Genomic DNA, 15,449 nt, shown 5'->3' on the forward strand with positions numbered 1-15,449 from the left:
AAACCTATAAAGGTCAAACCTTTATAGGTCAAAACCTAATGTAACTTTAATATTTTGTCGAATGCTTTCACGGCCGGAGAACGATGGTTGTTGTGGATTTTCCGGGCTGTATAGCTGTGGTCTTGGCATTGTAGTTCCTGACGTTTCGCCAGCAGCTGTGACTGGCATCTTCAGAGGTGTCGCACCAAAAGACAGAGATCTTTGTCTTTTGGTGTTACACCTCTGAAGATGCCAGTCACAGCTGCTGGCGAAACGTCAGGAACTACAATGCCAAGACCACGGCTATACAGCCCGGAAAGTCCACAACAACCATAACTTTAATATTGTTGTATCCACTCTGAGCCCATTCATAGGAAGAGTGGACTAAAAGTTGAATAAATCACATGAAATTAAATCAATAATTCACATTAAACATTGCAAAATTAAAGGGTTGCTTCCATACTGATGCTTTACTCTGCCTTTGCTTCCAAAGAATAACACTGGTTTTTTTTGGGTGGGATGGGAGAGCCTCGACACAATGGCTTTCTCTAATCATCTATTTCCCAGGTTTTCTTCATCCTTGGTACTCTCTTTCTTAAACACGATTCACCATGATCTTTTTGGGAAGACTGTCGTTGCGTTAGCGTGCCGTCTGGATGGGAAAGTTTGCATTTTCAAAAGTCCCTCCTACATTGGTGTCATTTTATTTTGGTTGGCCCCCTGCTGCTGCTGCCAATTTCTTTGCCATACCCCCAGAAAGCTTTTCTAAAAAGTAGTAATTGCTATTGTGCTATAGCAATCACCAATGTTGAAAAAAAAGCCCATGGGGGCAGTGGTAAAAAATGTAGGTGAAATGGTGGATGGCAGAGGAACGTTTGAGCAAAACAAAACAAACCCCAAGCAGCAAATGAACACAAAACAGAGAATCCCTCACTCACTGATGACGCAAGACGGGGCTTGACATAAATATTTCCTGTTGTCTCATGCACACAGCCTCATTACTTCAGGGGGACAAGTACGTGCTTCCAAAGCTCAATTCTATTTCCACTTTGCCCCTCTCCTATGCTTCAGGTGGCTACTCGTTAAAAAAAGTTTCAAATGCCTTACAATTTTTTCAAGCTAAATGTTTGTTCGGCATAAATTAAAAAAACACATTAGCTTGAAAAACAACTGCAGAAAAGTGGGTTCGTGGTTTGCACAAGGGCCAGCCAGTTCGCCAGAACTCTGCAGAGCTCTGTTGGGTGCAGACACTGTGCTGGCTTCGGATTCTTTTTTGTTAAATAAGAGTTTTTATTAAAAGATTATTGAAAAGAATTTTTATTAAAAGATTAATTAAAAAGTCACAAAAAAGAAAAAAACAAAGACAAAAAAGATAGAAAGAATTAGAGATAAGAATTAGGAATAAGGACCAATTTTCTCTGTGAAAAGAGTTATACATAACTACAAATTATAACCTAACTTCAAATTTACCTTTACCATCAATAATATATCTTAACCCCAAATTACCCCTAAGTGATTAGATGTTTCTTCCCTTTAAAACATATTTCTTCAGCTCTTAATCGTTAAACGCACAAACCATCAGTTCATTTTTCTCTGTTTCCCATAAAAAGTCATTAAACGGTATCCAGATATCAATATATTTATCCAGTGACTTTTCTCTAACCAGAAACGTAAGTTTAGCCATCTCAGCTTTGGATTCTCGGCTTAAGAGAAGGTTATGAGTTGGTCCAAAACGGAAGAGTGGTTCCATAGAGGGCTTCCAATTCAAATTATATACAGCTTCATTCTAGCTTATTTAAGAGTGGTACACTTTGTATCTTAGCCCGCTAGCCCAGTCCTTGCACTGTCGTGCTTGAAGCTTTTTATACCCCAGCTATTTTTAGCTATTATCAACTGTGGCGTATGGGGCCAATCAGCGTTTGAAGCCCGAAAGAAACTTTGCTCCCTGTCAAAGTGTCCTTCTCTTTGATTGCTGGAGAAAGGAGCCAAGTCTCCAAGGATTTTATCAGTTCAGTGTTTGGTAATTAGATCTATCATTAATGCAAGCTGAAAAACAGCAGGACAATGTTCAAAGGGGCGGGCGGACAAAAGTCACTCATGTGCAACCATAGACAGCTGTTAGTTTGCATTCAGTTTGATGGATTACAAGTTTGCAGACCTGCTTTACATAAATATACACACACACAATATTGGCATACTCTCAGAGTTGTTTTAAAATAAGAAGATCGGCAGAGTTTTGGCTCCGTATAGCTTTTTTGGGAAACCACAAAGCTCAGCTGTCCCCAAATAAAATGACTGCTGGAAAAACTGGAAACCACCATGTGAATAATATAACATCGTCTCCTTCTGAAGGAACATGTGGCACGTCAACTTGACAGTAAAAGAAATGTTTAATCCATGTGCTCTAAACAGAAGAAAAAATCCATCTGTTCATATTAACACACTTCTTCAGAAATCTTGGTGTTTTTTCAGACTGTGCAATTAATTAAGTTTTGATTCTTAAAAATGGCTATAAGTTATATCTGTAAAATATAGTATACTCTGCATATGTATGCTCTTCATATGGGTGTTGATCTACTTTGGTCTTTCTGTGTATTCACTTATTTGCACAGACCTCCTTTTAGTGAAAACATTTTAAGGTGCTGATGGGGAGGTGGGAGGAGGAGAAGGGAGGATTGGATCAGGACACCTGAGAACTGGATCAATAATTTAATTTGCATTAGCTACTGTTGAGTATACAATTGGTTGTGCATATTTCCTTTATTAGTATGCCTGGAAAGTTACCACCTAATACATACTTGCATAATTCTAGAGAATCTACAGAAGAAGTAATTATAACCAGGGCTTTTTCTCTGGGGAAAGAGGTGGGGGAACTCTTACCCGGGGCAATTCCCAGGAGGAGGTGGTGCCCGTCACTACACATGTGCATGCTCCTGGGACTGTGCAATGACATCACTTCCAGGAAGTGACATCATCATGCAGACTGTGGCCGCCCCCGGGAGCGCTCCTGTGCTCCATGGGGGGCCCAATTTGGCCTGGATCTGGCCAAATGCTCCCTGCCTGGCAGTGGCCTGATCCGGGCTGTTTCAGGCCCAGATTGGGCCTGGAATAGCCGCTGCCACATGGGAGAGCAGTGATCCTGGCTGTTTCGGGCCCAATCCTGGCCGTTTCGGGCCCAAACTAGGCCCAAATGGGCCCGAAACGGCTAGGATTGGGCTCAATTTGGCCTGGATCAGGCCGCTGCTGAGCAGGGGAGCGCTCCCCCATGCTGCAGTGGCCTGTTCCAAGCTGTTCCCCCACCCTCCCATCGTGTGTGCTTCCCTCCCCCTCAGGTGTAGGCTTACCTTTGCTCCAGGGGAACTGATCTCCGTCTAGAGATCAGGGGCAGGGTCATCCCACAAAGAGGTGCTGAAACACCGTTCCTGAGCATTCCGGCAGAAAAAAAGCCCTGATTAACTAACATATAACTAGTGACATGCACAATATATTTTGTTTCCCTCTTCTGCTAGACAAGACCAAACTTGGTATGCTCTATAACTGGGTCCACAATGTGGTCTTCGTGGGCACCATGGCACCCACTGACACATTTTCTGTCACCTGCCAAGTGTTTTTAGAAGGTGGGTGAGTCCAGGTGAGGATTTTGCCCAGCAAGGTTTCTGATTGGCCATTGGAAATTTGATAGGCAGCGCAGATTTTTAAAAATGTTGCTTTCGAGGCAGCTGCCACCACAGCCCAAGGATCTTCACTGTGTGGATGAAGGTGAGCTGTGGCAGCCATTTTGTAGCTGCACTCCCCGTGCTGTGTCAGAATTCAAAAGGTGCCCACAGGCTTAAAAAGGTTAGGGCCGCTGCTCCGTAAGTTAGTCTATAGGATGCAAGGATCAATGAAGCACCATATACTTTGGTGGCCCTGTATAATTTTATCTGTAACTCTTAATATGTATTTATTTCAAACATTTAGATATCAGTCTCTCAATTTCTTAATTCCCACCACTAGTCCCTCAGACAACCTCTTTCGGCCTTTTCTTCTGTTCAGCCATTCACATTCCTCTTTAGCTATTTTCATGATCAATACTTACAAATCTTTATTTTGGATGACCAAGCTTTGCTTCCTGACTATGTATGTATTTTGTTTCTTGAAAGAGGGTGACTGAGGTATTCACACTACTTGCCTGTGGCTCCTGGAATGGTACTTAATCCTTGGTGACTTCCTTTCACTGGTTCATATATTCACTTTCTCTGTCATCAATTTATGCAACCCTTGAGGACAACCAAACATCTCTATTGAATAGTATTGTTTTTAAACCGACACTGGGCAAATGGAAGTAGCAGGGTGGATTCTGCCTCTATCTTCCCGCTCCATTGAGCAAAATTTGAACCCTTCATCCAGCCTAAGGAGACTTCCTCCAACGTATGTCCAGAGGAGTTAGCCGTGTTAGTCTGTAGTTGTAAAACAGTAAAGAGTCCAGTAGCACCTTTAACCAATTTTATTATAGCATAAGCTTTCGAGAACCACAGCTCTCTTCATCAGATGCAGAGAGTTGTGGTTCTCGAAAGCTTATGCTACAATAAAGTTGGTTAGTCTTAAAGGTACTACTATTTTCCAACTTCTACAGCTCCTCTCTTGGGCTGCGTGAAGGTTCCTGGAGGATGGCTGGAACCACCCCTCTGTGATTGCTAATTCATACATAGAAGTAATCTCTGAATACTTCTGGTTCCGAATGATGAAGGGGTCTCTCAAACTTCACTTGGGAGAGGGAACTAGGGTTCTTTACAGCATCAGGGATAATGCTGGATCTCCTGTGGAAATTCCCAGGGCCTGTCGTGCTGTTGTCCTATCACTTTCATGTGGTCAACTTTGTGTGTGGTGTCAGACAGTTTTATACCTCCTCATAATGACTAGTGCTGCAATTCATGGTATATATGAACCATAAATTAGGGCATCTTCAGAAGTACTTGGCATTAAACACTTTGATTAATCAACATCCACTGGGTTATAAATGTGGGAGAGCCCAGATGGTACCCAACAGATCTAGCCCACTTCCTGTATGGAGGTTTTTCTCCACTTCAGCTATCAAACTGAGACACTTTTGTTTGGAGCATCCTCACAATGTTGTGGTCTGATCGTGCTCCAATGGTTTTTTTCTAGTCCTCAGTACGTTCTTTCTCAAACCTGCTTTCCCCCCAGTCTTTTAGAGGTAGTGCAGTCTCAGCAAGTGATCGGATGGTTTGAAAGAGACGGTGCACAATATTCAAGGTCTTACCCACATCTGCACTATTTTTCTTCCTTCAGTCTCCATTTTCCCACTGCGCCAACAGAAGCCCTTTCCAGGTTTTTTGAAAAATGGCATTTGCTAGATTACTATAATGTTCTAGTAATCTGTTGCAACAAACTACTATAACACTAACAAAATTTGTGGTAGGGTATGAGCTTTCAGGAGTCACAGCTCACTTCTTCAGATACAACAGATATCTAAAGAAGTGAACTGTGACTCACAAAAGCTCATACCCTACCACAAATTTTGTTAGTCTTATAGATGCTGCTGCTCTTTTCTACTGCTATAGAAAGGCTAACACGGCTATCCATTTTAAAAAATCTACTAGTTCTGAATTCCTAGCTTTTTTAAAAAAAGTTTTTAAGTTTCAGATAGGCAGCCATGTTGGTCTGCATTAGAACAGCAGGATTTGAGTCCAGTGGCACCTTAAGAGACCAACAAGATTTCCAGAATATAAGCTTCCAGGAGTCTAAGTCCCGTTCTTCTCTAAGGGACCACCTAACTCAAATCCTTTTCTAAAGTAAGTCTCTAGCCCCTTCGCTTGTTCATCTATACCTTTCCCCTTATACGAGCTAGAGATTTACTTTTTTTTTTAATTGAAAGCTGGGAATTCAGAGGAACTTGTAGGTGGTTGCAGCCGATTGTTATGTTACAACGTCATAGCAATCTAGCAAAAGAGTAGTTAGTAGTTAGAGTATCAGATTAAGAGCTGGGAGACACAGGTTCAAAATTCTGTGCAATTAATTAATTAACTAACTAACTAACTAACTTCATTTATGCCTCACTTTTTTCCCCAATGGAGACCCAAAGTGGTTTTCATCATTCTCTCCTCCTTTTGATACTACAGCCCTCTGAGGTAACTAGACTTACTTTTAAAAAAAATGAAAACTTGGAAATGATAGCTAGTTAATTGTTTCAGTAGCTCATTCCAAATAAACTTTTTTTTTGCATAATTTGTCATAAATGAAGCAAATACCTCCCTTAATTTTAAGTTAACAGTGAGACACCGATGCAGACATCAACAGAAGATGGCACATGGCTGATTTCATATAGTGATTGTCCAAAACTTTTAGAATCAGAATTGCCTGAGCTGCTAAGTGGTGGAACAGAGAGAATGGAGAGAATTTAGCAGAAGTCAAAAGCATTGCTTTTTACCCTTTGTACCCAATAGCTGAAGAGACAGCCCTGTGTTTTGCTTCTCATGCGCACATTCTGCTCACAACAAACAACATAGCAATTGCCTGTGGAACTTTATCTGAATTACCAGTTTGCTAATCTTCTCACTCAATGCAGAACAGTTCCCACAATCAATCAAAGAACAGGGGAAAGGGGAGCTACAGAAAGGAGTGATGTGAATGCAACTGTTAATTGAAGCTGCTCATGGGTGATGGTGGGGGGGCAGTAACTTCCTCAATCGAGATAGAGAGCCAGGAAGACATTAAAGATAATACAATTCCCATCTGTAGTGAAGAGATAACAAAAGCTCACTGCAAGTCGAAAATACAGCCTTGCCAGTCAGTTAGCCAAATGACAAATAGAACGGTTTCATAAGAGCATGCCCGGCCAAGGAATAATCCCTGGTAGTTAAAATAAAATCGGAGACCCGTGTCAGATTCAAGGCTAGCAACATTTCTTCTAGCATAAATTTTTGTGAGTTATTGCTCACTTCATCAGATGCATGCCGCTGTGTTCGTCCGTTATGCAAATAAATAGCACAGATATTAAAAGCTGTAAATGCAAAATGGAGAGTTGGGGGTAAGACGGTATGTTATCCTTTGAATCAGGGCTTTTTTTCAGCAGGAATGAGGTGGAACGGAGTTCTGGAACCTCTTGAAAATGGTCACATGGCTGGTGGCTCCGCCCCCTGATCTCCAGACAGAGGGGAGTTTAGATTGCCCTCTGCACCGCTCCAGCGGTGCGGAGGGCAATCTAAACTCCCCTCTGTCTGGAGATCAGGGGGCAGGGCCACCAGCCATGTGACCATTTTCGCCGAGGGCAACCCACTGAGTTCCATCACCTCTTTTCCCAGAAAAAAAGCCCTGCTTTGAATGATCCAGGTCACCCTGGCGCTTGGCACTTTTGCCTGCTACCTTGGTTCAGCACTTGAGCTAACTCACCACAGAGAAGGGATTCATGGGGAAAACTTTGTCCAGTTTGGGCTTCTCCTGTCTTTGCTGCCACCAGTTATTGGAATTTCCCTAGAAGAGACAGACTCTGGTCCACCTTGGCTAGGCAAATTTTAGACTTTAACGTGCTTCTTCGTTATAATCACTCACTTCATCTTGATTTGAACTGTGACCCAACTGGTTGGCTCTCAGTGCAACAAGCACCTCTTGACAGAGATAGTGAATATTTCAACCATCCTACAATCCTGCACCTGGTTAGGCTGCTTACATCCCAGATACCAACAGAATTTTCACTGCTGCAGTCTTGCATTCCTTACTGTATTGTGTATCATAAATATGTACGGTTGAGAAAAGAAAAACATTATACTGATAGAACAGGGTTTTTAATGCTCTTTTTTCACCAGTGAGCAAATGTGTCTGCTCCTGAAATCTGCCCAAACCAGTAAAACTTAAAGCCCTGTCGTCTGTTTGCCAGTGTGGTATAGTGGTTAGAGTGTTGGCCTAGGATCTGGGAGACTGCACGTTCGAATCCCCACTCTGTCCTGGAAGCTTGCTGCGTGACCTTAGGCTAGCTACACACTTTCACCTAACCTACCCCACAGGGTTGCTGTGAGGATAAAATGGAAGCGAAGAGAACAATATAAGCTGCTTTGGGTCCCCCCTCCACACACACATTTCGGAGAAAGGTGGGGTATAAATGAAATAAATAGCTAAATTAATTAATCAGTGATGCTAGCAGATTGTACTAGTTTCCTAGCAGTGGAAAACATAACATGGCACATGTACATTTAGCTGTATAGGAAATATTAAAATGTTTAGACCCTGGCCTAGAAAGTCCTGAAGACACTGACTTGTGAAGGGTTCCTCCTGAATAGGTGGTCAGTCTCCATCAGTTTACAGGGTGTCGTATTGGCAGCTCCCAATGCCACACTCTGTGACTTGGGTCTCCAACCTTCCCAGACTAGACCATTAATACCAAGGTGGCAGAACAGGACCTACTAAACTTTCAAGCATGTGACAGGAAATTACGTGAAATCAGAGTCACAAAACAGGAAGAAGAGCCAGAAATTGAATTACGGCCTTGCTAGTCAAGGCTAGTCAGTGAGGAGCATTGGCGTACCAAGTGGTGGTGATAGGGTTGCCAGCCTCCAGGTGGTAGCTGGAGATCTCCAGGAATTACAATTGATCTTCAGCCAACAGACATCAGTTCCCCTGGAGAAAATGGCTGCTTTTGCAAGTGGACTCTATGGCATTATACCCCACAGAGGTCCCTCCACTCCCTAAACCCCACCCTCTACAGGCTCCACCCCAAACATCTCCAGGAATTTTCCAGCCTGGAGCTGGCAACCCTAGGTGGAGACCATGCGTGGCCAGGATGGAGGAAGGGAGAGAACAAAAGAGAGAGTGTTTATTGGAGAGGGTTTCGGAATTTGTCGGTGCTAAAAAGAATGTTCTTCCCCATTGATTGTTGCCTTGGTATCCCTCAGCTCCTTACAGTGTATGTGCAAAGAGGGGCAGAAGAAATGCCACCCTCGCTCTCTGTGCATGCGTACCAGCAGCAGGTCCTTCCTAAAATCAGCAAAACGGACGGCAGCTCTCTAAGAGCTTTATTAGCCAACAGTCCCCAACCTATGGAAATGAAACAGTTTCATTTCTAAGGAAATGAAAGCATGAAACAAAACTGATGGAAGTGCTTGGAAGGTTACCAAATAGCTATGATAAATATTCTGAATAGAATGCATGAAAGATAAGAATAGAATTACCCAGGGCTTTTTTTCAGCAGGAATGCGGGGGAATGGAGTTCTGGAACCTCTTGAAAATGGTCAAATGGCTGGTGGCCCCGCCCCCTGATCTCCAGACAGAGGGCAGTTGAGATTGCCCTCTGCGCCGCTGAGCGCGCAGATAATAGTCTTACGCTGTTTCATTCTATTAGTGAACCTCTGCCGAGTCCTTGTCATACTGGCAACATCTATCAAAAGGAATGATGCGAATCTAACAAATAACACAGTTACTCCCTGAGTGCCAGAAGCACTGGCATGACGGGTACGTGTGATATGCCTGATCCATCCAGTTCCATACCAACATTTAATGCTCAGCTGCACATTCAGAAGAATCACATGACACGGGTCTTCTAGAGCAGCATCACTTGATGACTTCCTACTTAGAACCCTTCTCCCTGCTTGCCATCTCTCAACATGTTCCTATCAGGGTTGCCAGGTCTCCAGGAGGCCAAACTGGGGGACAAGGAGGCGGAGGGAGTTGGGGGAAGCGTATGAATGTATGTGTGCCCCCACATCACTGGAAAATGATGTCATCTCTGGCATGGTACCAAAGCAACAGGTTACACAGGTAGCCCATTCTCTAAAAATCAGTCCCAAATGCTGTCTGCATCATTTTCCAGTGCGGCAGATGGGCATGAACATGCTTTGTGTATATGCCTTAGGCCTGCCTCCAATCCTTCCAGGGTCAATTCCACATGTCCTGGCATAGCGCTACAAAAACAGGATCGTGGCACAATGATGTGAGAAATCGCGCCAAGAAGATGCCCTCGTTGTGTTTCTTTACCGCTATGTCGAGATGCATGGAAACAACACAGGTTTCTTTCCCCCCTCTGACCACGTGAGCAGCAGTGGAGGGCAGGAGCTAGGGGCGGGGAATCTCCCATTACAACAGGGGATCTGGCAAGCCTCGCTCCCATAGAGAAATAAGGGATTTTTACAATGTTGTTATAAGCAGAGTTGCACTCTTCCTAAATCCGCTGAAGTCAATGGGGGGTAGATGCTGGGGATATATGTAGCAAAGTTGCACAGTCAGGAAAGCATGAAATCACATAAGGTGAAACTCTCCAAGTCAGTAAATTGCAACAGATTAATGTGACTTACCTTGATTGTAAGTTGTATGTTATTACTTTTGGTCTCTGACCGTAATAAATATACTGAAAAAAATGCAACAGATAAAACTTCCTCTTATTGAAGCTGATCCGCATTCATTTGCATTTTTGTAGTAGAAAAAGATAAATAGAAACCTTATCTAAACAACACTACTGCCTATTACAAATAGCCAGCTAATCTGGCTGCACGTGAAGAGGCGTATGGGCATGGCCCTGGCAAGCTTGCACAGGCCAGCTCTGCATAAGCATCTTGCTTCTTGCAAGATCGTGAGGACAGAGAGAGCAAAGGGCACAGAAAGAGAAAGAGCTCAGACAAAGAGTGGCATCACACATATACAAAGGCCGAATCCACACTACCTATTTGATTCCACGGCTTTTTCGCAAGCGGCGCGCTATTCACGCAGATACTCACACACTTTCCCGTTCCGCATGTTTCCCGCCATCACCGCGACACTATTGCGCCTTCCCTCCAAACCACGTGATATTCACGGAAATCTGTTTTTTCCCCTTTTTTTTTAACAGTGCATAATGGTCGGTATACCGGTAAACCAACCCTAGTGAGCAGCGGTTTGCGCGGGAAAAGAAACGGTCACTGGAGCATGCGCATGTCGCACGGGGACCGTTTCCCTATTGAGTTCCCCAGTTTTCAAGAGTGCGAGGTGCTAAGCTGAGCAATCCAGTATTTCCAACAACGGTCGTCTTCAGTGAACGGCAGGTGCGGGAATCAAATTCAAGATATCGGTATACCGGATAATTGACCCCTTTTTTTAAAAAAAAAGGGAAGTGACGTGCGCCGTCAATTCTGACGGCAGAGGATGGAACCGCCCACGGTAACACTGTACTCGGTGGCGTGTGGAGAACTGATTGAGCCATGAAGACGCACCGGAAGGGTGGATGTGAGGATGCACAGCCTGGTAGCGGAATAAAGGCAATTGCCACGACAGTGCAAGATAAGCGGAAGATGAGTGAGTGTGGATTTGCCCAAAGTCTGGTTCTAGTGCAAAGGGGAAAACAGCAAGACCCCAGTGTCCACGCAGTAGAAGGGCATAGTTCTTACTTAGGTTTACACTGCTGAGTGTCTTGTTTCAAACGTTACAGTCAAATGTGAATGAAGATCACATGGAAGCATTCAGCCACGTAAACAATACTAGTGTTACTGAAGTTGCTTCAAATCTGGGAAAAATTTATCAGGGACTTCATTTATCTGCTAAAAGCTATCTGCTTTCGGCAAACAAACAACAAACCTAGCAACTAAAGATTAACAAAGTAGCAGCCAATATTTTCATTCAAAAAACACCAATGTACAATTCAAACACCATGCACCATACGGGCCATACAAGTGGAATATTTATTGGAATTTATTGCATACTGCATAACTGTTACATTATCCTGCAGCCAACTCAGGAAATAAAATGGTCAAATTATCTGTGCCTGAAAAGACTTCACGGAGACAGACAAATGCTCAGTAGAGCTTAAGAAGCTAATATGAAACCGTAACAGGAGATATAAGGTACTTAATGAGTCAATAACGTAGGTGTGGAGAAGCTGTCTCACTGAAACAAAAGCTCAACATACCTGCAGCTTGAGTTGCACTGAAATATCTCTAACATTCACACCTTTGTTCATTATGTAGAGGCCATTTGATGAAACCACAAAACTAATTAAGACGTTTTGGAATATTTGCAAGAACAGACTTGCTGGTCAAACAAATGTTTCCATGGGGAGTGCTTATACACATTATTAGGGTTAACAGGAATTAGCGCCTTTTCATTCATGGCTCATACCTTATGTAGGCTTATATACTACCACTTTGTTCAGCCAAGTAGAAGCCTTCCTCAAATGGAAGAGGCTTGAGGAAGAAGGGCCTCTTGGGCCAAAGGAAATCTTCAGACCTGACTAAGTAGGCTGGAAGGATACAAGCACTTCGCATGCTTTTCCAACACACAATAAAAACTGATTGAGGAGAATTTTTTCCTGAGTAAAGTTGATATACTTTTTAAAAAAAAAATTGAAGAACAGATCTGTATATTAATGGAGCAAGGACCCAGGGAGGTCTGACCAGAATAAACTTGTGATATTGGTGGCTCATAGGAATCAGTGGGTTACACTACAAATGGCAAAATTCATCTCCTCGGTTGCAAAGTTTTAGTCAAAATCCTCTGTTGTTCATGTGGTTGGTGGATAGTCTGTTAGCTTATACTGGGTCTGACCTATTACCAGGGCTTTTTTTCTGAGAAAAGAGGTGGTGGAACTCAGTGGGTTGCCCTCGGAGAAAATGGTCACGTGGCTGGTGGCCCCGCCCCCTGATCTCCAGACAGAGGGCCATCTAAACTCCCCTCTGTCTGGAGATCAGGGGGCGGGGCCACCAGCCATGTGACCATTTTCAAGAGGTTCCGGAACTCTGTTCCACTGCATTCCTGCTGAAAAAAAGCCCTGCCTATTACTATAAGAGTAACAAGTTATTGTTAACTCTGTATTTTGTACTTCTTCCGACTAAAGCTTATGATTTTAATTATTATGATATATTTTGCTTTAATGGATATTTTATGGATTTTAATTTGTATAATGATTAATTGGATGGATGGATTTTTAATGTTGTTTATGGTGATGGTGGATGGGACAAGGAAGGCATCACACAAACTGTTTACGGTCGTTTCTTTGGGTTGTTCACTAAGAAAGGTCTTTTTCACATGAATTGCGTAAGAGCAATGTTATGTTTCATTCCCATTTGCACAATTTGGACAATGTTCGGTTGAGCATTAAGAAAAAGTCCTGAGATACGTCACTTGCCAACAGTAGGAGGTTCAAGCCTCCACGATTAGGGACATTTGTAAAAGTAGATGCAGGGGGGTAGCCATGTTCTTCTGCAGTAGAAGAACAAGATTTGAGTCTAGTAGTACCTTAGAGACCAAACAGATCTTCAGGGAAATCTGAAATCTAGTTGATCTCTAAGCTGCTACTGGACTTGGACCTTGCTCTTATCAAAGCAGGAAAACCAGCCTGCTCCACAGCCCCAAGTTTGACAGTCACGCCAATGCTTGCTGAGATCGCCAAATGCCCAAAAGCCCAGTGGGCATATATTTGGGTCTGTATTGGACCAGTGGGACCCAAAATGCTCTAAGTACTTTTTGTCTGGGCAACTGGGAGATTACAGCCAACTCACAGCACTCTCTCTCAAATTATGACAGGAAGGGGCGATGCCATAGATATACCCATGTTTTATTCAGATTAATCTCTGTCAAGGAATGCTCTGTGTTCAAAAGAGGACATACTCTTTGCAACTGAACAGAAGCCAGTTTTATTTTGCCTGAATGGAATCAACTTTTGTCTTTACTCTGTGTATACCTGATACAAACAACGGTTTTCCCATTGGTTTTCACCCTGGGAAAACCAGGGTGCAAAACCATTAAAAACCATGGTGGAAAAAATTGTGCCTCCATGTAAATGCCGAAAACACATCTGTTTTCAAACACAGAGAGTAACGTCACAAAATGTTAAAGGGTAATGCTGCCATAACGGAGTGGATCACCTTTCAGAAAGCCCTAAGGTTCCATTTTTACTGCTGAAGCTAAGCAGATCTTCCTAGCCAGATGCCTGAATGAGAGTGTGCCAAGTACACTTTGTAGGCAAACATGGGGGATGAACTCCAAAGGTTTTGGCCTTCTGTAGAAAAGAAATCAGTCCTGTGGCACATTAAAGTCTAACACACTGGGCCTTTTTTTTCAGAGGGATATGTGGCAGTACAGAGTACTGGCACCTCTTTATGGAGTACTGGCATCTCTTTGGCATTTCGGACTTGGGCTGAGATGGGGGGACATCATGATTACTGGCACCTCTTTTTTTTAAAAGGAACAAGAACGGCTAACACATGAGTATTCATAAGTGTCAATCTACTGCAAAAGGGACACTGCCGAGCGCTGTGGCCTTTATAGATTTATTTACAATAAATGACAAGTCTCTAAAAGTTTTACAAGACTCCTCAGCATTTTGCAGTCATATCGGACCAGGCTGCTATAGCTTTTGAGTTAGAATCTTTCATCTGGTGCGATCAAAGGAGGAAACCATCCAAAAGCACGCATTCTTGCTTTTCATAGCTATACTGATGGACGCAATTGAAAACCAGCACTTACCTTAACAATAAGAGAAATCTCATGGTCTGCTATCTGAAAGTTGTTGTTTTCTTCTGAGTTGTTGCAGGGATATCTGATGGTAGTTGAGAAGTTTGGGGATATGCCCTGGGTCTTCTTTTGATTGGAATCAGTCAAAACCGTTCCTTTATTTTCAAAGGCCATCCTTTCTATGCTTCGGTCATCCTCTCTCGGGCTCAGCTGCATCTCCTCCGGGTGTTGCTGGTCTTCTAAAGCATCTCGCTGAGAAGAATCAGACTCTTCTCCTCCATCATATCCATGCTGAGAAGAGAGAGAGCTAGCACGGCGGTTTCCTGGGCTTTTTTCACAGTTTACATAGGCATTATCTAACATAGCAGTTGAAGAAGGGGACAGCAAGTCTTCCTCAATTTGTTCATAAACTTCTCCCCTTTTTGCGTCTTCCAGATCTGGAATTTCATAATGTCTGGCATTCTCTATGTTTTCATATACATTGCAGAATTCACCACTTTCCATGCTGGACTGGTGATTGATTCTGCTGCTTATCTGGCCTCTGCAAATTTGAATTAAGTTGCTGATGGTGACTGATAATAAACACTGTTTAAGAGGAAGCAAGGCTGTGGCATGCTTTTTGAATACCCCGTTCCACATGACAAGTTTCTAACAATCATTTACAGAGAGCTTTAAATCAACAAATTATATTTCCACTGATGATCGACTAACCCTTGCACAGTTCAAAGTATACATATCTTCAGACGGTTTAAATGCTGTGCTTTTTTCCATTATGACTTTATCCCACTCCCACTATACAAAGACTGAAGGCACCACAGACAACACTATACTTTGAAATAAATTTTTGTTGAAATATTTTGAGAAGCTGCATCCAGAGTAAACTGATTCAAACCAAGGAGATACTGATCTCTAATGCCTTTATTTCAGAACCAACACACATGCTAATTGGTTGCTCTGATGATTAAAACAAATCTGTTTGCATTTAATACAACTTTTAAACTATCTAGAGGTATAATCCAAAATGTTTTGGAATGCAACCTGTTCCTTGCACTACATTATGT

General features: G+C 42.9%; 1 protein-coding gene across 1 annotated transcript in view; it reads right to left on the reverse strand.

The window, feature by feature from the left end:
- CLIC5 (chloride intracellular channel 5) overlaps positions 1-14,960 on the reverse strand; it is a 120,262-nt gene extending 105,302 nt beyond the window's left edge. The window contains exon 1 of the mRNA XM_054996819.1: positions 14,401-14,960. Within this exon, the coding sequence (XP_054852794.1) occupies positions 14,401-14,892 (492 nt within the window). The 5' untranslated portion in view covers positions 14,893-14,960. The remainder of the gene's footprint in view (positions 1-14,400) is intronic.
- Between the last annotated feature and the right edge of the window lie 489 nt (positions 14,961-15,449).

Source organism: Eublepharis macularius, chromosome 1 (genome assembly GCF_028583425.1).
Source record: "Eublepharis macularius isolate TG4126 chromosome 1, MPM_Emac_v1.0, whole genome shotgun sequence".
Lineage (NCBI taxonomy): Eukaryota > Metazoa > Chordata > Lepidosauria > Squamata > Eublepharidae > Eublepharis > Eublepharis macularius.